Raw genomic sequence first — 26,718 nt, 5'->3', positions numbered from 1 at the left:
CCTTCCTGTTGAGTCAACACCTAAAACTTCACATTCACTGACAATGTGGGATGTCCTACCCAAAATCCTACCCACATCCCCCAAACTAATGTTCCGCCACCCACATAGCTTGCAGAATATCCTTCTCCATCCCTATTCAATCCCACTCCCAATCCTGCAACCCCTGTGGTCATCCCAGGTGCAAGATCTATCCCATACACCCACCTACACTACCACTATCCAGTCACAGGCATTTCCTGCCCAATAAAAGACAGAGTGACATATGAAAGCAGCCATGTTATACAGGTTAGGGCAAATAAAAGTTGTCCAGATGAATGGATACAATTGGAGGTAAATTTGTTGTCACCCAGGTCACCTCATCTGTCAGTGTGTGATTACATTGTGTGGAGACCCCTAAGTCTAAGGTGTGTTGCAACAAACCTCAGAGTCCTCAAGAACTGCAGCATAACATTTCAGATGAGACTGCAGTAGTTCCAGCAGTCCAACTTTGATCCACCTACAGCAGCTTGCTGACCAGGGCTCAAAAATGCCAAGAGATGAATAATCACTTTCAACATCTGCTACAGTCAGGTTAGTACTGTATTTCCTGTTGTGTTTCTTTGTACCCTGGATACCTGTTCTCTGGGTCACTTTTATTTTATTTGCCCCACCCTGTCTGCAACTCGTGGTTTTGCGGTAGCATTCTCACTTCCCGCGCACAGGGTCCAGGGTTCGATTCCCGACAGGGTCAGGGATTTTTCCTGCCTCACGATGACTGGGTGTTGTTGTGTAATCTGCATCATTATCATTCACCCCCATTATGGTCAGAGGAAGGCAATGGCAAACCACCTCCACTAGGACCTCGTTTAGTACGGCAGTGCGGGTCTCCCGCACCGTCCCCTATGCTCCTCAGAGCATTGGACCCCATCATCATCAGTATATCAGCTGTGCTGCAATTACTGTACAGAATTCTGTGTGGGAATGACAGGTAATCAACTGTCTACTCACTTGAGTGGCTACCACCAAACTGTGGATCATATCCCTGTGGCACACAAAGGTGCAAGACCTGCCCAATCCACCCAGCCAACAACTTCTATTCCAGTCTGTTGGTATCACTACCACCAAAAAATCCAGAGGAAGACAGAGATTGGAATACATCCAGAAAACAATTGAGGATGTAGGTTGCAAGCTGTTCACCAGGATGAATGGCCACTGCCAAACTGTGGTCAAGAACAAAGTTTATTACTTGGTGGCACAACATGCAGCTGAGTGCAACATGCTTAATTTCAATAGCTGCTTCACAACCTGAGCCATCTGGATCCTTCCCTCCACCAAAGCTTCTTTGACCTACATAAATGGGAGTTATCATTACAATGTATCCTCTGCTTTCATAATCATCCTGGCCTCAATCTCAGGTACCCCAGTGCCCCACACTCTCCACCCAACGATTTCTCCTTCTTCCTTTGCATCACGGTCTCCCAATTTATGATCCCACATCACCTTCAGTGTGTGCTGCTGCCCACCAGCTGCTACAATCCTGCCAGCCCATATACCTGCCACCCTTACCTCCCACATTCATAGTGAGCAAACCAGCTGACTACCCCCCCCCCCCCCCCCCCCCCCGTCTCCCACCCTCAGCTTCTCTCCCCACCTCCCACCTTCCTCTCCCTCTACCCATACCACTTGACACTGCCCCCACCAAAATCAGTCAACCTGCTGAAAAATAGCCTTAGTCTAGCCACCACCACATAGGGGCACAGGTGTGTGTGTGTGTGTGTTTGTGTGTGTGTGTGTGTGTGTGTGTGTGTGTGTGTGTGTGTGTGTGTGTGTGTGTATTTTACTCTAGTTCATAAAAGAACAACTCTGAAAGCCATCAAGTTTTCTTCCTTTTGTGTGTGCCTACAGACAACACAATGCTTCTGCTTTCCAGTGATTAGTCTCCTTTAATACATAAGTATCTTAGATTCTACAACAACTTTTGTAGGACATTTAAACCATATTATCAAATATTTCAAGAAAATGATGTGTGAATTACTACCATGGAACACAAGTTCCTAAAAAGGAGCAATCTTTGACCTGATTTTTCTTCTATGAACATATGATGCAAGCACCTTCAGTCTTATTTGAAATACTAGCTGTACATTCATAAAGCACAGTAAGGTTTTCAAACTCAAGACCACAACATACAGACATAAGTTCAGGAATCCACAGGGCAAGCATCAAGGCATAGCTGGCCTAGATGGTCAGAACAGTATCATTCATGTAATGGGACACATTTAAATGACTTGATGTTTGGAAAGCAAAAGAAGTTGCCTACAATAAGCAAATGATATAAAACTGCATTATCATCTGATGTGTATGATCAACTTTCAATGGAAGCTTTTATTTTCTTTATGTTGTCATTGTGAAAACATTCTATAAGAAACCCTCAGCTCTCCTTTAAACTATCACAGAGCTAGTTACTCACCACAACACTGGTTAGAAAGGACCTGTCTGTGGCTTTTGAGCTCACCTTAGGTAAGGCATCCAATACAAGGGACATGATGGCAGCATCACCATATTGCTTGTAGACAGCTGCCTTCATACGCATGCGTTCAGCCTCTGCTTTTCCCACACTCTCTATAGCATATGCTTCTGCTGCTCCAATCTGCTTTATCTTCTCTCCTTCTGCTTTGGCCACTTCCACCGTCTGGGTCCTGGAAAACAACAGGAACTCTGCAAGTCTTATCAGAGACCAAACATGTAATAGTTAAGACTCATTCTCTCTTTGAGATGCCCATGATCATACTAACCATGCTAACAGTTATAATTATGGGGATAATGTCTGTGTTGTATGGAATATGACACCAAGAAGAGACAGTAATACTAATTATGAGTACCCATAAAAAATGTGACAAGGAAACATGGACCCACAGTTATAATGATGGCTATGGTTGCAATGGGTGTTTTCATAGAAGCAAAGCTGATGACTAAATAGAACACTTGCATGATTCTTTTCTGGTGATCTTGGTTGCAGCTGTAAGTGAAGTGTTGCTGCCAACAGCAGAATAGTTTACAATAGTTGAGCACAGACTATTCCACCACTGCACAAGTGGCGAGTGTGATGCCAGGGCATCCCTCAGCTCGCTCACAGCCAGGCGCAGGTTGGGTGGGCTACCTGTCAGGCAGTTCTACTGCATGCCTTCTGTGCAAGCTTTAGCCACTTGGCCACCCCTGCCCATAGGTTCACAGCTGTTCCAGTACAATCACACACACCACAGTCCAACTGTCTGATTGTGTGTGCATCAACTGTTTCCCTATCCCTGCTCTCCTGTGTGCACCAGCTGGTTGCTGGTGTTCGTATGAGCTGGAACAGTCTGGGCTAGCAGATATGAGAGAGGACTAGAAAGTAACACACAATAACTTTTTCATCACCTGGTATTGCAACTGGAATGTCGAAATTTCATAATGATACAATTTAAAGTTTTTGCTTACAATGGGTGTTTTGCTTTTACAAGCAGCTCTAGTGAGAGAAGTCTGAACTATAAAACAAACATGTTGTGCTCATTACTGTCATCAACTTGTGAAGAGCAACAAAGTGTAATTCAATATTTGTGGGCCAGAGAACATAAACAGAGGGGCATGCATGGTGTGTATGAGGGTCACTGTATGGACTCTAGCGTTGGATGGTGTGTGTTCTCTCAAGAGAACTTAGTGATTCACCACACACTGGGTGGCTAGTATCAGCTGCAGTCCTGCAGAACGTCACAGCCACAGAGACAAAAATTTTGAACGACTGGCTTGTGCAGCTGTGAACCTCATCATAGCAGTCAAACATTTCCTATGGTGAGGTGTACAATATTGTTCATGGCTTGTTGAAATTTCACGAAGTTAGTGCTTGGTGGATGCCTAAGAGACTGGCAGACAACCACAAGGGTCAATAAATGATGACAAGCTGGGATCACTTAACGCATTACGCCAAAGAAGGGCATGACTTCCTGAAAAAAAATCATCACAGATGGTAAGTCGTGGGCATACCACCACATACCTGAAAACAAGAGGCCTCTATGGGGTGGAAACATGCTGGTACCCCAGTGCAAAAAAAAAAAAATCAAAGTGATTCAGTCTGCTAGAAAAGTGCTTGTCAGTATTGTGTAATATCCATGTGTGTTATTGCTTGACTTTGCTGAACACAGGGCTACTGTGGATGCTGCAGTCTACATTAAAACTTTGGTTAAGTTGCATCGTGCCCTCCATGACAAACGCCACAGTGTTAATGCTGATGGTGTCAAACTTCTTCATGACTATGTTCATCCCCATGTTGCTGCTCCTGTTCATGAAAAAAATCAACAGATTTGGGTGGGAGGTGCTGTAGCATCCACCATACAGTCCAGAACTTGCACCATTGGACTTTCATCTGTTGGGTCCCATGAAGAAATTTATGACCAGTCAACACTTTGAGACAGGTGCAGAAGTGAAATCAGCCATCTGTAGATGGCTATACTCCAACCAAATGGACTTCTATGAACAAGGCATATTGAAATTGGTACCACAATGGAAGAAATGTGTTGAGAACATAGATAAAAGATGTAAGTTAATTTGTGATTTTTTTGTTTAATACCTATTAAACTTTTTGGTAGTAAAATCATTGTGTGTTACTTTCTGATCTTCCCTCATTCACGAATCAATTGAACATTCCTTAGTCAACAGACTCGAACATCCTTAATGGGGAGACACTTAAAATGTAGGAGTAACATTGGGGATAGCTCTAATTTTATGACTCATAATGGTATTAGCACACTTAATGTAAACAAAGTAAATGATGCTAAGAGGATTGTTTAATGATGCCATGGCCATGAGGCTTTAGAATACATCACTAGAGGACATATACTTTGGCATTACCATCAACACTGACTTCAAGAGAAAAACCACATAAATCCAATAAGGAAGGCAGATATCAGGCCAATATTCAATTGTAAGACTAATTGGTTCAGTAGTGTGTAATTGCTATGATAAAGGAAAACTCAGTAATTTAAATAACAAATAAAAATAAGAAAAGCTACCACTCACCAGCAGCTGAGTGGCACATAATAGAACAGAAAAATGTGTGAGCTTGCAAGAGAGCTATTGCTCTGTTCAGAGTATGCATTTAGGGTTCTATGTATAAAACCTCTAGTTTCATTTATATTATATATGCTTGAGCAATCATCAAGAATGATTAATAGTAGTGTTTGCCTGAAGAGATCAGTTATAATCAATGTATACCTGGTCAACATCCAGCAATAGTATTTGAAGCTATGGCCTCTCAATGTAAACAAATCTAATGTCAATGTCGCAGAGTATCCAGACACGGTAAATCTCTTCAACAGTGAGCAACTTGACGGTGAATTTTTCAGTACCTTTGCAAAAACTACAGTAAAAGATATAGAAAATGTGATACTGTCACTAAAAAGTAAAACATCAGCAGGGTGGGATGGGATACCAACAAAAATGTTAAAAACAGTCTCTAAAATAATGGCGCAGCCACTAACTACAATAGTTAACCAGTCCCTTCAAGAAGGTTATTTTCCAGTAATACTGAAGTATGCAGTAGTTAAGCCACTATTCAAAAACGGCACAAAAGAACACATGGGAAACTATCGTCCAGTGTCTCTTCTTCCATAACTGTCAAAAATATTAGAGAAGATAGTCAGTACACAAATTCAAAATTTCATATAAAAATTTAAAATAATCTCAAAAGTCAGTATGGATTTCAAAAAGGCAAAACCACAATATCTGCTATAAATAATTTTGTTGATAAAATTAGTTCATCTCTAGATAACTCACTGCATGCCACAGGAATTTTTTGTGACCTACCAAAGGCCTTTGACAGTGTGAATCACTCTTTGCTACTCTGTAAAATGGAAAAGTATGGAATTAGGGGCAGGATATTAGAATGGTTTAAATCCTATCTAACCAACTAAAGACAAGGAGTGGTTATAACATCAGCAAGAGGAACTTATACTTCAGAATCGAAACCATTTCACAAGGAGTACCCCAAGATTCTGTCTTAGGTCCCATTCTGTTTTTGTTGTACATAAATGATCTGCCACTTAATATTGAGTGTCATTCAGTTTTATTTGCAGATGACACATCTCTAATCATGGAAAGTACCATTACAGATCAAATTCCACAAACTGTATTGAATACTCTAGAAAATTTAGGCACCTGGTTTGATTTAAATGGGTTAAAATTAAACGTGGAAAAGACTCGGTTAATACAATTTAAAACAAAACAAGCAAAATTAAATGACATTCAGGTCAGTCACAGAAACCTGGATTTGCAGGAAGCTAGCTGCATGAAATTCTTAGGAACACAACTAGATAAAAATCTATCATGGAGGTCACACATACATTACCTTGCAAATAAATTAAATAACCTAGCATATGCAACGAAAATATTGTACAATGCTACCAGTATGGGCATAAGAAAAGTAGTATATCACAGCTACTTTTAGTCAGTAATAAGGTATGGAATTGTATTTTGGGGTACCTCAAACCATATGTGTTGAATACTAAAATTTCAGAAAACCATCATTAGAAATATGCACAATGTAGGATGAAGAAAATCATGTCGCCCACTCCTAAAAAATCTGAATATACTAAGTGTTCCCTCACTATACATATATGAGCTGATTATCTTTGTACACAGTAACCCTGATTTATTTGTAGCAAATTTTTGTCAACATGATTACAACACCAGAAATCAAAATAATTTTATGTTGCCCTCCCACCGTTTAAAACTTTATGCTCAAATTCCACATTATATGGGAATGAAAATTCATAAGAAAGTGAAAGGAAGACAATTGCTCAGCTGAAATTTAGAAACACTGAAAAAAAACATTATATGAGAAACTAGTGCACGAATGCCACTATTCAGTAGAAGAATTGATAAATGACAACCTGAAAATTTGAACAGGAGAGAGCAAGTACTTATGACTGTTAATCTTAAAAGTTTGTTACTTTTGAAGAAAAGTTATTAACTGCTTAATTTAGTATTTATTCAGTACTGTATATTATATTACTGGTGTTATATGGAAAATTGTAAACCAGTTTTTGTGCTTTGATGAGTCTCTTGTACCCAATGGCTCGAAATTGTATGTACAGAAGTTAAACTATACATAATAAAAGATGAAAGCAATTTATCTACTCTTATTATTAATTGATCAGCAATTCTGTGGCTATAAATTGATCTGTAAATTGTACATAATTTGAGTATAGGCATCATACTTGTAAGCACTCGCCTGCAATTCATTAGTATCTGAAAGCACATGAAACAGTAGCATAAGATAGTGAGTCATACTGACATCCATGAATAAAATTATACTAGAGTGTCCATGGAGTCAGGATAGTCTTGCTATGATCCTAACATTCCAGTTAAGAACACTGACAATAAGCATAGCCTGGGCACTTCTAATACAGTGCCATCAAGGTAACCATGAAGTACATAGGAAGGAATGAGGGATGTACAGAGCACTACCTAACAGTATAGTAAATGACAGGCCTGAATGACTCATCAAGCAGAATTGAGATGAACATAGTCTGTATATCCTATCCCTGACTGTTTCATAATGATATACTCAAAAGGAAGTTGTTATTTTTAAATATACTGTCTTTGTAGGCTGAATTAACAAGAAGTGGCAAGTAAACATTCTCCCTTTTCCTGAAACTTTTCCTGCTAATTGTTGGAAAAAAAATCACCAAATAATCATTTGTTATTGTGGTAGTTGTAACAGCCAGAATTCAAAATCAGTTACTATTTAAATAAAACAGAAAGAAACTTCCACATGGGAAAAATATATTAAAAATAAAGATTCCAAGTCTTACCAAGCGGGAAAGCGCCGGCAGACAGGCACATGAACAAAACACACAAACACACACACAGAGTTACAAGCTTTCGCAACTGGCAGTTGCTTCGTCACCCTTTCATTTTTCCCTCTCCTTCCTTCCTTCCTGACGAAGCAACTGCCAGTTGCGAAAGCTTGTAATTCTGTGTGTGTGTTTGTGTGTTTTGTTCATGTGCCTGTCTGCCGGCGCTTTCCCGCTTGGTAAGTCTTGGAATCAGTTACTATTTACCTTCATTCATCTACTGCAATACCATTACCCTGAAGCAATGAATTCCAAATTTATCTCTGGCACTGACATATTGAGATATTATGATATATCTTCTATATTTTCACTTTGGCTGCCATGTGTTTCAAATTGATATACAAGGTGATTTCCCTGGCAGGCCATGGGCATCAAATTGATATACACAATCCAAACCGAGTGTAAAAACCATAAAACAGCTACAGTGATTTCAGATGGATATTTAGTTGGCCCTGGCCTCCTGGAGAGGCTGTGCACATTTGGTTCTGAATTTCATTAATGAATACTGTGACAGTCAATTCTTGTAGGCTGCCCTGCACTCAAATGTTTTGTTGCATTTACAATCTCTGGTTACACTAGCAAATAATTCATGCAACAATGTTGCTATAGGTTATTTGTTTTGAAGTCATGTTTCCTCAAAGATTTGAGATTGTTTTCTTGTGACTTTGTGGCAGTGTCTGACACAGAGTCAGTTGCGGGTTGACTGGACACAGAAAGCAAATTCAGCGAGAGGGAGGCCAGTTTGTTTGGTGATGATCCTGAATATTCTCGTGAGAATTCTGACTGATTCTGATGCAGGAGGACTGCAAGACAGAAAGAGAGAGAAAAAAAGAAGACAGAACAACTGTTGGGAAATCAGAAATGTACCTCAAAGAAATGTCAGGTTACTTGGCATTATGTAACTTGAAATATGAATGACTTGACCACAACTTGTAATTAGGGAATTGCTGATCTTGCAAAGATGAAAATGAGATGAAAATGACTGGAAGATGCAATGAACTGGCTTTTTGCTGCTGATTTTTTTAAAACCAAGTTTTGGAAATGATTGTCACTGGGAATAATCATTTTATTGACAATATTGTCAATGTAAAACATACAGAACACAGGTTATTTGGATTCTTTCTGTGGACTGGTTTGGATTGAAATTCTACGCTGCAGAAATATTTGTCACTGTACAAAAATGAAGTTCGTTGGTTGGTTTGGAGAGAAAGAGACCAAACTACAGGGTCATCAGTCCGTAAAAATGACGTAAGTAAAGCTTTAACCCCAAAAAAAAAAAGTTTGAGGCACTCTTGAGTATACTACATTTTTATGTCAATTGTGGTATAAACAACTATATAATATTTTTACTTAATTTTTATCTGTGCTGAATTCATGTGAATCTATCTTATGTTTAATACAATATACAAGTAATAAGTGTTTTTATAACATAATTTCTAATGTGCTTGACAGACATATTCACTGATGTAATTTCATTTGTCACATTAACTTAAACATATATTCTTATACAGTTGCACAAACAAAACACAAAAATACACACAATATTCAAGCTTTCGCAACCAGTGGTTGCTTCTTCAGGAAAGAGGGAAGGAGAGGGAAAGACGAAAGGATGTTGGTTTTAAGGGAGAGGGTAAGGAGTCATTCCAATCCCGGGAACTTGTGTGTATGTTTGTGTGTCTATCAACCTGCCAGCACTTTTGTTTGGTAAGTCACATCATCTTTGTTTTTAGATATATTTTTCCCATGTGGAATGTTTCCCTCTATTATATTCTTATATAGTTGTGCAGAGATATTCAGTTATGCTGTAATAACATTTGTCAAGCATGTGGTTCTTTATAACAGTTTTCAATTTATCCTCATTTTCCAGTTCTTTGATATGATTTGGTAGTGCATTAAAAAGTTTGATCCTTGATTACATACATGTTTCTGCCTTCAGGTCCTTGTTACAGCTTGTATGTGGAGATCTTTACATTGCCGTGTATCATAATTATGGTAGTATGTATTGGTTTGCATTTTGTCCTGATTTCTTTTGATCACCAACAGACATTTCAGAATGTATAATGATGGAATTGTTAAAATTTTCAATGCTCTAAAAAGGGGCCTACAATGTGTTTGAGGTGGGCTCTGGGTCATTATCCAAATAGCGTGTTTTTATAATTTGAAAATCTCATTTAGATGACAATTTGTTTTTCCCCAGAATACTATCCCATATGATGCAATGGACTGAAAATATACTAATTTGGTACAGTCATTACTACAAACTCTTGAAATTATTCTAAGTACAAAACATGCTGAATTTAGTTTTAGTGCTAAGCTCACCACATGGTCCTTCCAATTAATGTTCTCATCAATGTGCATACCCTGGAATTTTGCACACTGTACTCTTTCAAGTTGTTTGCCCTCGATGGTGGGATTTAGGTTGTCATGTTCACTTATTTTACTATATTGCACATAATTAGTTTTTTTTTTTTTTTTTTTTTGCATTCAGTGTTAGCTTGTTAGCACTAAACCATTTTTGTATATCTTGTAGGACATGGTCCACAGTACTGTGCAATGACTGATTCATATCACTAAATATTAAACTAGTATCATCAGCAAATAACATGATTCTAGATTTTCTCTCTGACACCTGAATATCATTAATGTAAATGAGGAGCAGCAAGGGGCCTAATACACTTCCTTGGGGTACTCCTATTGTGACCTCCCTTGGATCTGATCTTAGTTTAAGTTTTTGATTAATGTTTGGTGCTGAAATTTCAATCACCTGGATCCTCTTTTCCAGGTAAGACTCAAACCACTTTTTTACCGGTCCTCTGATACCTATAGCTTCAAGCTTTTCCAAAAGTATGCTGTGGTCAACAGTGTCAAAGGCTTTTGACAAATCTAGATTTGTCCCAACTACACTTTTTCCCTTGTCCAATTTAGTGATTATTTCTTTCTTATATTCCAGTACAGCTGTTTCGGTACTTCTCCCAGCCTGAAATCAATGCTGGTTGTCGTTTATCAGATTGTGGATATTAAGATAATGTGGGGTTCTATATTTCATTAGTATCTCTAAAACCTTAGAGAAAGTTGGGAGAAGTGAGACAGGTCTGTAGTCTTCTGTTTTAAGCTTATTACCCTTTTTCAACAGGAGAACGACTTTAGAAATTTTCAGTTTCTGTGGAAACATGGCCTCAGCCATTGACAAGTTTGCTATGTGCACCAATGGTTTCGCTATTTGATTAGCTGTTTTCTTTACTAGTGTTATTGGCACCTCATCTACTCCAGCTGACATCTTGGACTTGAGACTTTTAATCACTTCCTTTTCATTAGTTGGAACTGCCATCATACTGCTGGCTGCCTTAGGTGCTCCCATCTTAATCTCCTCCCCAAAATTCCTGCTTAATGTCTGGAGCACATTTAAAAAGTAATTATTTATATAATTAGGCATGGCATATTTATCTACCATTTTATTCTCCTCATCTGTTAGAATAATTTCCTTGTCTTTGATAGTAGCCTGATTTCTTTTCTCACAATCTCCCACGATATTTTAGTTTTATTTCTGGACTGTTTTATTTCCATATCATTACTTAATAACTTTGCATTTGCAATTACTCTGTGGTATATTTTCCTATACCTTTTTACATATTTTATAAAATCAGTATCTGTACACTCCCTCAACTCTGAATTCAGTTTTTTCATGTTTTAACATGATTTCTTAATGCCAAGAGTCACCCAAGAACTTGACTTTATGTGTCCAGTAGACCTGATTCTGGTCAGTTTCTTTGGAAAACACATCTCAAAGTTCATCATACAAATTGATGCAAATACACTATATGCCTCATCTGTACTTGTTTGTTTCATAACATCTAACCAATTTTCATTTTCTAAGACACTTATGTACTGATGACAACTGTCCACAGGGAAGTTTCTTTTGTAAATATTATTTACACCTTTATCTTCCTTTGGCCTTAAAGGTAATTCAATGGCGAGAGCATTGTGGTCAGAAAATTCTAAATCTATGTTTGTAACCTCTATGTCAGTTGCCGACATATTTGAGAAGATGTTATCTATGAGGCTATTGGAAGTGTTTGTTATTCTAGTTGAACTGTTTGTGTGTGGTGACATGTTGAAACTCTTTAATATGTCAACAAATTGCCTTTTTTGTTGACTTTCAACTACAAGATGAATATTGAAATCACCAAAAATAATAATCAGTTTCTTTTTTATAAAAAGTATTTAGCAACAATTCTAATTTATCAAAAAAGATGTCTATGTTTCCACATGGTGACCTATACACTGTTATGACTATGACTTGCTCCATCAGGCCAAATAGCTGGACAGCGCCTGCTTCAAAAAACTTTTCAGTACTTAAGTTCTCTGCTTCACATCTCTTTTTAAATTCTAACTCTTGTCTAAGGTAAATACCAACTCCACCACCTATTGCAATTTTCCTACTATAATGATTTGCCAGTTTAAATGGATTAATATGAATACTAACTAATTAATGGAAAATCTCATATAAAGAGGTGAAACAATTACTAACAAAGAGATAGAGGGGCTGGCCAGTACTTACCTCAGCTCAGTACAGCCGATAGAAACACAAAAAACAACCGAAAATTTAAGTTCCTAGCTTTCGGAATAAATGTTCCTTCATCAGGGAGGAGAGAGAGGAAAGAAAGGGAAGAAGGGAAAGTGGATTTAGTTACTCACAACCCAGGTTATGAAGCAACAGGGAAAGGGAAACAGGGAAGGTAGTAAGGATGGAGGCATGGTTGTCAGAGGGAAGCCAAAGATATTCTACTGTAGGTGCTGTGCCAGCTTCAAACCAAAGAGGATGCATACAGAAGTAAAGAATGTATAGTATAAAGATGTAGGATGAAAAGATGCATGAATGGCTCTTGAGGCACTGCACATTTAGAGTCATAATCTTTAGAACAGGCGAGTGAGCACCGATGGTATTTCTCCTTTTGTTTAACACTGTTAACTCGCAGTTTTTATTATGGCTGGACACCAAAAATCCTGTTGTACCACAGGTTTCTTGTTTCTGTTGCCTTTCCTACTTGAAGTGGATGATGCTGATTGATTGTTTATGCTAGCTGTGGCAGCTGATAACATTTTAATATTCATTCTAGCAGATGTCGATGTTTTTAGTGCTTCAGCAAATGTTGCTCTTGTTAAGGTTTACATTTCTTCTGCTTCTGCACTCATTTGGAGTCAGATTTTAGGGAACTCCTCTATTTATCTTTTTCCCATAATAGTTTCTGTGCTGTCCATGCCTTGTGAAATGATTTCTCACTAAGCTGTTTGCATCCACAAAAGTTGCACACTTAAAAGCACAGCAGATCTTCCTAAATTTATTATTTGTTGACTTTATTTCTTTGTTTACACATGATTCCCCAATTAGATCATGTCTCTGTGGCACATTTACAATGAGAACCTTTAAATTTAGATCTGACAGCTTTTTTAGAGTTGTTTGAAGTGCCCTTGTCGCAAGTTGGCTTTCATTTTTGTATATGTCATTTGCTCCACCTATTAGCACAATAGCCTCCCCCCATGAACCATGGACCTTGCCATTGGTGGGGAGGCTTGCGTGCCTCAGCGATACAGATAGCCGCACAGTAGGTGCAACCACAACGGAGGGGTATCTGTTGAGAGGCCAGACAAACGTGTGGTTCCTGAAGAGGGGCAGCAGCCTTTTCAGTAGTTGCAAGGGCAACAGTCTGGATGATTGACTGACCTGGCCTTGTAACAATAACCAAAACGGCCTTGCTGTGCTGGTACTGCGGACGGCTGAAAGCAAGGGGAAACTACAGCCGTAATTTTTCCCGAGGGCATGCAGCTTTACTGTATGATTAAATGATGATGGCGTCCTCTTGGGTAAAATATTCTGGAGGTAAAATAGTCCCCCATTCAGATCTCTGGGCGGGGACTACTCAAGAGGATGTCATTATCAGGAGAAAGAAAACTGGTGTTCTACGGATCGGAGCGTGGAATGTCAGATAACTCAATCGGGCAGATAGGTTAGAGAAATTAAAAAGGGAAATGGATAGGTTAAAGTTAGATATAGTGGGAATTAGTGAAGTTCGGTGGAAGAAGGAACAAGACTTCTGGTCAGGTGACAATAGGGTTATAAACACAAAATCAAATAGGGGTAATGCAGGAGTAGGTTTAATAATGAATAGGAAAATAGGAATGCAGGTAAGCTACTACAAACAGCTTAGTGAATGCATTATTGTGGCCAAGATAGATATGAAGCCCACACCTACTACAGTAATACAAGTTTATATGCCAACTAGCTCTGCAGATGACAAAGAAATTGAAGAAATGTATGACGAAATAAAAGAAATTATTCAGATATAGAAGGGTGACGAAAATTTAATAGTCATGGGTGACTGGAATTCGGTTATAGGAAAAGGGAGAGAGGGAAACATAGTAGGTGAATATGGATTGGGGGAGAGAAATGAAAGAGGAAGCCACCTGGTAGAATTTTGCACAGAGCACAACTTAATCATAGCTAACACTTGGTTTAAGAATCCTGAAAGAAGGTTGTATACATGGAAGAACCCTGGAGATACTAAAAGGTATCAGATAGATTATATAATGGTAAGACAGAGATTTAGGAACCAGGTTTTAAATTGTAAGACATTTCCAGGGGCAGATGTGGACTCTGACCACAATCTATTGGTTATGAACTGTAGATTAAAACTGAAGAAACTGCAAAAAGGTGGGAATTTAAGGAGATGGGACCTGGATAAACTGAAAGAACCAGAGATTGTACAGAGTTTCAGGAAGAGCATAAGTGAACAATTGACAGGAATGGGGGAAAGAAATACAGTAGAAAAAGAATGGGTAGCTTTGGGGTATGAAGTAGTGAAGGCAGCAGAGGATCAAGTAGGTAAAAAGACAAGGGCTAGTAGAAATCCTTGGGTAACACAAGAAATATTGAATTTAATTGATGAAAGGAGAAAATATAAAAATGCAGTAAATGAATCAGGCAAAAAGGAATACAAACATCTCAAAAATGAGATCTACAGGAAGTGCAAAATGGCTAAGCAGGGATGGCTAGAGGACAAATGTAAGGATGTAGAGGTTTATCTCACTAGGGGTAAGATAGATACTGCCTACAGGAAAATTAAAGAGACCTTTGGAGATAAGAGAACCACTTGTATGAACATCAAGAGCTCAGATGGAAACCCAGTTCTAAGCAAAGAAGGGAAAGCAGAAAGGTGGAAGGAGTATATAGAGGGTCTATACAAGAGCGATGTACTTGAGGACAATATTATGGAAATGGAAGAGGATGTAGATGAAGATGAAATGGGAGATAGGATACTGCATGAAGAGTTTGACAGAGCACTGAAAGACCTGAGTCGAAACAAGGCCCCCGGAGTAGACAACATTCCATTGGAACTACTGGCGGCCTTGGGAGAGCCAGTCCTGACAAAACTCTACCGTCTGGTGAGCAAGGTGTATGAAACAGGCGAAATACCCTCAGACTTCAAGAAGAACATAATAATTCCAATCCCAAAGAAAGCAGGTGTTGACAGATGTGAAAATTACCGAACAATCAGTCTAATAAGCCACAACTGCTAAATACTAACACAAATTCTTTACAGACGAATGGAAAAACTAGTAGAAGCCGACCTCGGGGAAGATAAGTTTGGATTCCGTAGAAATACTGGAACACGTGAGGCAATACTGACCTTATGACTTATCTTAGAAGAAAGATTAAGGAAAGACAAACCTACGTTTCTAGTGTTTGTAGACTTAGAGAAAGCTTTTGACAATGTTGACTGGAATACTCTCTTTCAAATTCTGAAGGTGACAGGGGTAAAATACAGGGAGCAAAAGGCTATTTACAATTTGTACAGAAACCAGATGGCAGTTATAAGAGTCGAGGGACATGAAAGGGAAGCAGTTGTTGGGAAGGGAGTGACACAGGGTTGTAGTCTCTCCCCGATGTTATTCAATCTGTATATTGAGCAAGCAGTAAAGGAAACAAAAGAAAAATTCGGAGTAGGTATTAAAATCCAGGGAGAAGAAATAAAAACTTTGAGCCTCGCCAATGACATTGTAATTCTGTCAGAGACAGCAAAGGACTTGGAAGAGCAGTTGAATGGATTGGACAGTGTCTTTAAAGGAGGGTATAAGATGAACATCATCAAAATCAAAACAAGGATAATGGAATGTAGTCAAATTAAGTAGGGTGATGCTGAGGGAGAGACACTTGAAGTAGTAATGGAGTTTTGCTATTTGGGGAGCAAAACAACTGATGATGTTCGAAGTAGAGAGGATATAAAATGTAGACTGGCAATGGCAAGGAAAGCGTTTCTGAAGAAGAGAAATTTGTTAACATCGAGTATAGATTTAAGTGTCAGGAAGCCATTTCTGAAAGTATTTGTATGGAGTGCAGCCATGTATGGAAGTGAAACATGGACAATAAATATTTTGGACAAGAAGAGAATAAAAGCTTTCGAAATGTGGTGCTACAGAAGAATGCTGAAGATTAGATGGGTAGATCACATAACTAATGAGGAGGTATTGAATAGGATTGGGGAGAAGAGAAGTTTGTGGCACAACTTGATGAGAAGAAAGGATCGGTTGGTAGGACATGTTCTGAGGCATCAAGGGATCACCAATTTAGTACTGGAGGGCAGCGTGGAGGGTAAAAATCGTAGAGGGAGACCAAGAGATGAATACACTAAGCAGATTCAGAAGGATGTAGGTTGCAGTAGGTACTGGGAGATGAAGAAGCTTGCACAGGATAGAGTGGCATGGAGAGCTGCATCAAACCAGTCTCAGGACTGAAGACCACAACAACAACAACAACAACAACAACAACATTAGCACACAGCATGTTCCCGTCTTAACTAAGTTTTCACAATTATTTACTATTTCATTAAGGGGAGCACCAGGTTTGACAATGCCTGTTACTCTAAATTGGGACTGCCTATCATTTATTATTTGTGCCACACCCTTTTCATGACTATCACCTAATACACGACTTGATATTTGTTGTTCTCGAGGTGTCCTCCAATGTAGTGATGGAGCTGATGGGCCATTGCTGAATGCCAGATGCACTCTGTACATTGATTATTGCTATACAAGCATCTTCTAAGCCCTTAAGTTGAACAAACATTCAACCTACCTTGCTGGTACAATGAGGAATAAGAGAAAGTACAATCCAATTATGTAGTGAAAGGAAATGGTTAAGAATGGTAAAATGTTATACATTCAGACAGCTTTTTCATTATTCACACATGTAATGTAAAGCATACAACATATTAATTTATTCAGATAAACTGTTACATCTGATGTGAATGTGTAAACCAACCTGTTGAGTTAATAATTATGCTGCATCTATAATAGTTTTGCTCTATTTTTCCACAAAAGAGATGTCATTCATCTGAAATGCTGAAAGCGTCTTGATTTGTTATTAAAGGCTGTGCATTATTCTCATACACATGGCTTATCATGTATGATATTGAAGAAATTAACTTCATAGGCCATATGTCTAACAAGTTACAAGCACCTGGAAAAGATCTGCACATGGTACATAACCTTAGGTGATTCAAGGCTGGCAGTGAAAGTGTTAAAGCAGATGCTGAAAATCTTGTCATTCCTGCTACTATAGCCACTATTGTATTTGGCACAGTATGTGTGCCCAATTTTCATGTATATTTTATTCTATTTAACAATGTGGAAAAGACAAATTGCTACTTGTCACAAAGAAAACACGTCAAGTTTCGGGTAGGCACAATTAAAAGACACTCACATAAAGCTTTCAGCCACAGCCTCTGTCAGTAAAAGATAACTCACAGACACACAAGCACACCTCACACACACACGACCACAAACTCCAGCACTTCGGGCATTCCAGCTTGAGATACTGGATTTTCTGGTCATGTGTGTATGTGGTTTCTTGTTTGTGTGTGCATGAATGCTGTGTGTGTGTGTGAGTGTGTGTGTGTGTGTGTGTGTGTGTGTGTGTGTGTGTGTGTGTGTGTGTGTGTGTGTGTGTGTGCGTGTGTGTGTGTGTCTGTGTGTTTTACTGACAAAGGCTGTGGCCAAAAGCTTTACGTGAGTGTCTTAATTGTGCCTGTCTACGACTTTGACCTGTCTTCTTTATGGTAAGTAGTGATCTGTCTTTCCTACTATTTACTTCTTCAGTTGTTAGATACGTTCTTCCTTATATAATTGCAGTAAAATTTGAGAAAATTTTGAAAGAAGTACTCACATATAGCTTTCTGAAAGCTATATGTGAGTGTCTTTTAATTGTGCCTGTCTGCAACTTGACATGTCTTCTTTGCAGTAAGTAGCAACCTGTCATTTCCTACATTGTTGATATTCCTACCTGGAGTTTCCATTGTTAAATAAATAGTAGATGTGACAAATATATGCAACTACATTGATTTATGATTACTCTACAATTCACAATTAGGTGCTTGGCAGAGAATTCATAGATCCACTTTCAAACAATTTCTTGACTGTTCCACTCTCGGATAGCATACGGGAAAAATACACACATATATACATATTCTAAAAGTGTATGTATAAATGTATGTTCCACCTCTCTTCATAAGTCACTGGGTCCATTTCAACCAAACTTGGCATACACATCAGAAAGAACCAATGTGCACGTAAGAACCACCTGCACTTTCAAAGGAGAGCGGGGTGAAAAGGAAGATTAACTCACGACATGCAAGTAGCCAGAATACAGTCATCCAGTATTTGAGAATGAAAGCACTTAATGGCTTACAACAAACTTTATGTGGTGTCACCGCCAGACACCACACTTGCTACATAGTAGCCTTTAAATCGGCCGCGGTCCGGTAGTATACGTCAGACCCGCATGTCGCCATATCAATTATGGCAGACCGAGCGCCACCACACGGCAGGTCTAGAGAGACTTCCTAGCACTCGCCCCAGTTGTACAGCCAACTTTGCTAGCGATGGTTCACTGACTTCTATGCTCTCATTTGCAGAGACGATAGTTAGCATAGCCTTCAGCTACGTTAATTGCTATGACCTAGCAAGGCACCAGTATCTGTACTATTGATATTGCGAATCATGTACCATAAAGAGCGACATTCTCCATTAATGGATTAAAGTTAAGTATTCCACTAGCTACATCCGTTTTTCTCACTTCTAATTCCCTTGTCATGTTCCAGACCTCACGCCAGCCTGCGTGAGCTAAAACGGACCTCGCAGATGCGTACTTGCAAATACCGGTGGACGAAGAATCCCAGGGCGTTTTGGTGGTTAACACGCATCTTGCTTTGTATCGATTCAAACGACTGCCATTCGGGTGTGCATCCACCCCTGCATTGTTTCAGCAATATCTACAAACTGTTTGTGCATCGGTCCCTACTGCAGCAAATTATCTGGACGATATTGTGATCTTCGGAAAGACAGAAGAAGAACATTTGGCCAATCTCAGAACATTATTTCAGGTCTTGCGACAAAATGGTCTTCGCTTGCGGAAGGACAAATGTGTGTTTTTTGCTAGGGACTTGCCATATTTGGGACATGTACTCAATGCCCAAGGCGTACATCCCAGTCCCACGCACCTTCGTGCCATACAAGACTTGCCATCGCCGCAGAATTTGAAGCAGCTACAGAATGTGCTGGGAAAAATGAACTATTATAATAAATATGTGCCGCACGCCTCTTCCATTTCAGCTCCGCTTCATCGCTTACGCTGTAAGGGTGTTCCGTTCGTCTGGACGACGGAATGCGAACGCGCCTTTCGCCAGCTGAAATCGGCGTTGCTTTCCAATACTTGCCTTACGCCATTCGATCCCCAGAAGCCCCTTTTGTTGATGGTGAATCCAATGGATTTCGGGATCGGTGCTGTGCTTGCACACAAAGATGGATCGCACGATCACCATATTTCCTTTGCGTCCAAATTGCTCTCGTCTGCTCAAAGAAATTACTCGCAGATCGAGAAAGAAGCATTGGCTCTCATATTTGGTGTTAAAAAGTTTCATGATTTCTTGTATGGTCGTCACTTTAGCATAATCACAGACCACAAACCTTTGACATCACTTTTTCATCCGACCAAGCCTGTACCTCCACGTACAGTGCAGAAATTCATTCGCTGGTCTATTTTCCTCTCACAGTACCGCTACGATATCTTGTATCGGTCCACTGCTAATCACGGAAGCGCCGATGCGTTGTCCCGCTTGCTTGTTGCTGAGGATAGGGCATTCGATTCCTCTGAACTTGCTTGCATGTTCATAGATGCAGAAACCGATGACGTGGTCGAATCGTTTCCGATTGATTTTTGTCGTGTAGCTACAGCCACAGCTGCCGACCCTGTCCTTGCTCCCGTTCTGCGTTTTGTTGCTATGCAATGGCCCTTGTCAAAGTCATGGATCGGGGACCCATTGGTTCACCGATTTTTTGCTCACAAGGAGAGACATTTTGTACGACGTGGTGTTTTGCTGTTGCGTTCTGATAATGATCAGTCCAGGGTCGTGGTACCACGTTCGTTACAGTCCTCTGCCTTACAGCTTCTCCACCAAGGACATTGGGGTCTAGTGAGAACGAAACAACTTCCTCGTCAGCACTGTACTTCGTTCGGAATCGATGCCGCGATTACGAACATGTGCTCTTCTTGCATGGTGTGTGCCGAACAACAATCAGAACCACCGCGGAAATTCTTTGCATGGCCAAAAGCCACTTCCCCCTGTCAACGCTTACACATCGATTTTGTTGGTCCGTTCTGGAGTGCTCGATGGTTGGTTGTGGTACATTCATTCAGTAATTTTCCTTTTGTTGTTCGGATGTATTCCATGACGTCATCTGCCACCATCCAAGCGTTATCCACCATCTTTTGCATTGAAGGTCTTCCACAGACTATTGTTTCCGACAATGGCCCACAATTCATTTCCGCAGAATTTCAGTCATTCTGCAAGGCCAATGATATTCAACATCAGACGTCTGTGCCGTTTTTGCCACAGTCAAACGGTGCCGCTGAACGATTGGTCAGGACTTTCAAGTCACAGATGTTGAAGTTGAAAGAGTCACATTCTCGGGAGGATTTGTTATTGCTCTTTTTGTCCTCATATCGCTCTCAGCCCCGAGATGGTCGCTCGCCAGCTGAGTTGCTCCACAGTCACCTTCATCGAACCTTTATGTCTTTGCTCCATCCGCCGCATCAGGTTCCTGTGCAGATGCAGACACCTGCTTTTGGTCCAGGCGACGTTGTCTACTATCGCCACTATCGAGGTTCACGGTGTTGGCTCGAAGGGCGCATTCTTCGCTGCCTCGGTCGTGCTTTGTATCTGGTTTTGGGGGCCTCTGGTGAGGTGCGTCGGCATCTCAATCAGCTGCACCTCTGTTGTCGCACGGGATCTGCCGCTCGCTGTCTGCTGTCAGCGACGGTGCTGTCCAGTCTGCGCCGCGGGGACCCATCTACTGGCTTGCCTCAGCCCCAGGTGTCACCGACACTGCCTTCCATTTTGCCCCATGGCGACGCTCCGCCGCTGCCGCCGCCTGTTCTCCCGCCGGCGACGCCCGCAGTAGACGCACCGCTGCAGCCGTCAGGCGCCTCCCTGGGTCACGCACCGCCAATTGCTTCCCGTGACCAGTTGTCCTCCGACATGGAACTGTTGCCCGCTCTGGACCATATGTCATCTTCGCCCGTCGGGTGCCCCGGCCCAATGGAGGTCGACTCTTCGGCCCCTACTGTCTCTCTACGGACGCACTCCCTGCATGTTGGCGTGCACCCGGGAGCAGGTTTTCAGGCGTTTCCTAGCTCCCCACAGTCCAAATGGCAGGGTGCAGGTGGCACAGCCTCGCCTGTTGTTAGGCTCCCCACCTCGTCGCATACGTTAACATGCGGTCCTCCCCACAGCGGGCGGAAGCCTTATGCCACAACCGTATGCCGATTTGCGAGGGAGGAATGTGGTGTCACCGCCAGACACCACACTTGCTAGGTGGTAGCCTTTAAATCGGCCGCGGTCCGGTAGTATATGTCGGACCCGCGTGTCGCCACTATCAATGATTGCAGACCGAGCGCTCCACACGGCAGGTCTAGAGAGACTTCCTAGCACTCGCCCCAGTTGTACAGCCAACTTTGCTAGCGATGGTTCACTGACTTCTACGCTCTCATTTGCCGAGACGATAGTTAGCATATCCTTCAGCTACGTTAATTGCTATGACCTAGCAAGGCGCCAGTATCCGTACTATTGATATTGTGAATCATGTACCATAAAGAGCGACATTCTCCATTAATGGATTAAAGTTAAGTATTCCACCAGCTACATCCATTTTTCTCAGTTCTAATTCCCTTGTCATGTTCCAGACCTCACGCCAGCCTGCATGAGCTAAAACGCGTGCATATCGGCCTCCTTTAACCATACGGTTGGCTCTCCTGCCAACCACAAAACTTTACACATCATTTCAAACCTTGAAAAGGTTCTTTCTTCCTCACACCCCCCATAAAATGATGAGAGGCAAAAAGTTTATTGCTTACTCCATTCTCACTTTTCACATAGCAAAACTGCCACATCAGGCATGAACATTTCATTTGTTGCTTCTTTACTGCTAACTCTATTCATAATACATTTTGCAGAGAGTGTTCATATTCACCACTGGATGTAACTGCAAAATTACATCATTATATGACTCACAGTTCAGGAGACATGACATCATAAAACATTGAACTGTGTGGAAACAAAACTGCAGAGCAAAATTCACTAGAAATATTAGTAAAATATGTGTGAAATACGTTAGATATATGTCAGTATTATGAAATGGATAGTTGCTACTCACCATATAGGGCAGATACTGAGTCACAGATAGTCACAATGAAAAGATTGTCAAACCAGCACGCTTTCGGCCAAAAAGACATTCATTGGAATTAGAAAACAGACACTCATACAATCAAAGAAATGCAACTCAATATGTGAACTACATGTTTCATGTGCATTTGTGAGAATAGCTGTGGATAAAAGGCTCCTTCTGAACCCTTGGATCAAATTCAACTAAATTTGCTACACATATTAATTGGTATCTGAAAGAAAGCACTGGGAGGGGGGGGAGGCAGAGCGACCTCCTACTGGAGTGGTCGTGACAACACGAAGAGAGAAGGGGGAGGGGAGGAATGGATTTAGAGGCAGGAGGAGATGGCCAAGGGGAAAGAAGCAGATAGACAGGTTGGGGGGGGGGGGGATGCAGATAGACAGAGACAGAGGGAGGAGTACCAGATGGACAGAAAGAGGAACAGGGGGAGTTGGAGAGAGTGGCGGGTTGACAAGGTGGATGGAGTGAGAAGCAAGAAGGAGGTGGACAGAGAGGGGGGAAAGGAGGAGATGGACTAATAAAAATGAAATAAACACATACTCGGGCAATGCCTTGTACTCAGTCTTTCTATATGACCAAAGATTCATCTTATTTTATCATAATGGTCATTTCTCCCTCTGTAGGAGGAAACCAACAAAATATTTTCACACTTTCAGGACAAAGCTGGTTATTGAAATTTCATTAACAGATGAATATCCCATACCATGCAGCAACATTGCAGATGAAGACAAACAAGCATAGTGTAGGTAGTCTCTTTAGTAGATATGCTATGGCTTATAAGTTTGTTTTGTTTTGTTTTAGGGTGCAGAAACAACTAGGGCCATATGCGCCCATGTCAGAACTGTAAAACACGAAGACAAAGAGAAGAGTTAAAAATGACTAAACATTAATCCCCATCAATGGAAGAGAAGACAGCTAAAAACAGGGAAGTGGAGAAGGGTCTATAAAATATGCCATCTCGAACTACATATTAAATGCCATTCGCCATATTGCTACAACGGATAAAAAGTAAAAGGTGTTTGTCAGCCCGAGCATTGCTTGCTAAAATGGCTGATAACTCAGAAGGCAAACACATATGGGATTGCAAGTTGTTAAAAAAAGGGCTTCTATCAGGAAATGGTGGACAGTCGAAAGTTGAGGGCAATGAGCACAAAGTACTGGGGGAGCACCACTTAACAAATCGCGATAGCTAAAAATACAGTGTCCAATATGCAACCTAGCTAAAATGATCTCCTCACAGCAAGATGGCTGAGAAGAGGTCGTCCAAGCCACTGGGAGAGGCTTAATAACCCGGAGCTTGTTCATGTGAAGGAGCAGCGGTGATGCCAAAGTGACACCACCCACTGACAGACGGCAACACAGAAATCATCAGAGGGAATGTAAGAACTAGTGGGCTGAGGTATGAGGGCTACAGTTTTGGCAGCAGCATCAGCAGCCTCCTTTCCTATCAGGCCAATGATCAGGAACCCACATAAATATCACAATGGCTCCATCAACAGTAAGCAAGTGACAGCTTTCCTGGACCCACTGTTCTAAGGAGTGGATGGTGTACAGCACACAGAGGCTTTTAGGGGCACTAAGAGAGTCAGGGCAGATGATGCAATTGAAAAGCCTGTATTACCAGATGTACTGCATGGGCTTATACAGGGCAAAGAGCTCTGCTGTAAATACTGAGCAGTATTCTGGAAGTTGATACCGAAAAACATTGGTGGCAATGACGAAGGCACACTTGACACACAGTCAGTCCAAGAACCATTGGTGTACACAAAGGTAGTATTTCATAGTTGCACGTGAAAGTCATGAAACTGAAGGCAACAGAGTGAGGCAGAAGTAGTGTCCTTAGGAAGTGAATGAAGGACAAGATGCACACGGGCCACCACACAAGGCTAAGGTGATGAAGGGTTCACACCCAATGGGAAAGTGGCAGGTAGCATGAAGTTAAGCTGCAGGAGCAGTAACCAAAAGCAAATTCCAGAGGAACAGGCCCCATACTGGCAAGTCAACAAGGGGAGGCCATGTATGGCAGACAAATGCATGCATATCTGCTGAGGAGAAAGTCATGGTGGTAGGGCAGTGGTAGTTTGGCACCTTCTAGCTTTGCGTACAACTCTCAACCAGGCTAGAGTAAAAGGCACAATTGGCCAAACAGATGCCAAAATGGGGCATAGAGTTGAGAGGTGGACGGACGTGCAGATGCATAAACGAAAGACCTATAGTCTAGTTTCGAACAGACAATGAGCTGATACAAACAGAGGAGGGTGGTTCGATCTGCTACCCAGGAAGTACCACTGAGGACACATAGGACACTAAAGGACCACATACATTGGGTTGCCACATAAGAAACATGGGAGAATCAGGTGTGTTTCCTATTGAGCATGAGCCCCAAGATATAAATACAAAGGAAGGAACTAATTGCACTGCCAGAAATTCATACAAATGGTTTTGCCTGTGGAAAAACGAAAGCCACTGTGGATGCTCCATGAGGAAAGATGATTGAGACATCACTGAAGATGCCACACAATGAGATATGTCCATGGAGAATGTCAATAGATGACAAAATTGTCAACAAAAAGGGAGTTAGAGATGCCTGGTGGGAGACAGGCCATTATAGGGTTAGTGGCAACAGGAAATAGGGGGACACTCAGGACGGTACCCTGAGGAGCACTGTTTTCCTGGATAAAGATGTCCAACAAGGCAGAACCCACATGTACCTTGAAAACTCGGTCTTTTAAAAATTCCTGAAGGAAACGGGATATGTGGTCATGTAAGTCCCATGAGTAGAGATTACAGATGATACTAGTCCTTCAGCAGGTGTTGTAGGCTTTGTCCAAATCAAAAAACATAGCCACAGCCTGGGATTTCCACAGAAAACTATTCATGATATGGGTGGGCAAAGTGACGAGATGGTCAACTACAGAATAGTGTGCTCAAAATCCATACTGTGCATTGATTAATAAATTGCAAGACTCGAGCCACCATAGCAGCGGGGCATGAGTCATGCATTCCATCATCTTGCAAACACAGCTGGTGAGAGAAATTGGGAGGTAGTTAGAAGGAGGTGTTTGTCCTTACCGGGTATAGGTATGGGTATAGCAGTGGCTTCACACTAGCATCTGGGAAACAAGACCTCTGCTCAGATCCGGCTATATGTATTAAGGAGGAAGTGCTTGCGCGCAAAAGCAAGATGCTGCAACATTGAATGTTAACATCATCTGGCCCAGGAATTGAGGATCAAAATGAAATGAGAGTATGATCTAGCTCACTCATAGTAAAGGGAGCATTTTAGCACTTATTACTCTGAAGAGAGAAGGGTATCACCTCAGCCTTCTCCACCAGTGTCTGACGGAGAAAGGTAGGTCGATAGTGGGAGTAGACCAAAATCTCCGCAAAATGGTGGCCCAAGGCATTGGAGATAGCAATAGGATCCACTATGACACCTTCTGCTACTATCAGGCTGGAAATTGGGGAATGGACCTTGGTCCCAGAGAGCCGTTGGAAGTTGGCCCACATGATGGAAGAGGGAATAAAACTGTTAAAAAAGAACTAGTAAATGAAATCCAGTTAGCTTTTTTGTCATACCAAAGAATGTGAAGACACTGGGCACAGAACAGTTTATAATGAATGCAGTTTGCCATCGTAGGGTGGCAGTTAAAAATGTGGAGAGTAGATCCTAATGTGTGAATTGCATTGCAGCACACCTCAGTCCACCAAGGGACCGGAAACACAGCATGGTAAAGAGCAAGTGCGAGGAACAGAACATTCTGTGGTAGTAAGGATAATGTTTGTAAGATATTCTACCTGGTCATCATGACTTGGGAAATGTTGTTCATCGAAAGTTGCCAGGGAGCAGTAAAGCCTACAGTCAGCCTTAAAAAGCTACCATTTGGGTGCGCACATAGGTGGGGTAGGAGTTAGCAAATAAACAGCACACGGGAAATGGTCGCTCGTGTACGTATCAGAATGGACCACTTGAGACAACGGGCAAGGGGGGCAGTGCAGAAGGAGAGGTCCAGATGGGAACAGATGTGCACGGAGCGTGAAAGGAATGTGGGTGCTCCAG

At 41.2% G+C, this 26,718-nt stretch overlaps 1 protein-coding gene across 2 annotated transcripts in view; it reads right to left on the bottom strand.

The window, feature by feature from the left end:
• LOC126284826 (flotillin-2) overlaps positions 1-26,718 on the bottom strand; it is a 357,637-nt gene that overhangs the window by 17,744 nt on the left and 313,175 nt on the right. For both annotated transcript variants that reach the window (XM_049984046.1, XM_049984047.1), the window contains one exon: positions 2,492-2,675. In XM_049984046.1, the coding sequence (XP_049840003.1) occupies positions 2,492-2,675 (184 nt within the window). The remainder of the gene's footprint in view (positions 1-2,491; positions 2,676-26,718) is intronic.

The sequence above is a fragment of the Schistocerca gregaria genome, chromosome 8 (genome assembly GCF_023897955.1).
Source record: "Schistocerca gregaria isolate iqSchGreg1 chromosome 8, iqSchGreg1.2, whole genome shotgun sequence".
Classification (NCBI taxonomy): Eukaryota; Metazoa; Arthropoda; class Insecta; order Orthoptera; family Acrididae; genus Schistocerca; species Schistocerca gregaria.
The sequence above is the reverse complement of the archived record's forward strand: the minus strand, read 5'-3'. Positions and strand labels throughout refer to the sequence as shown.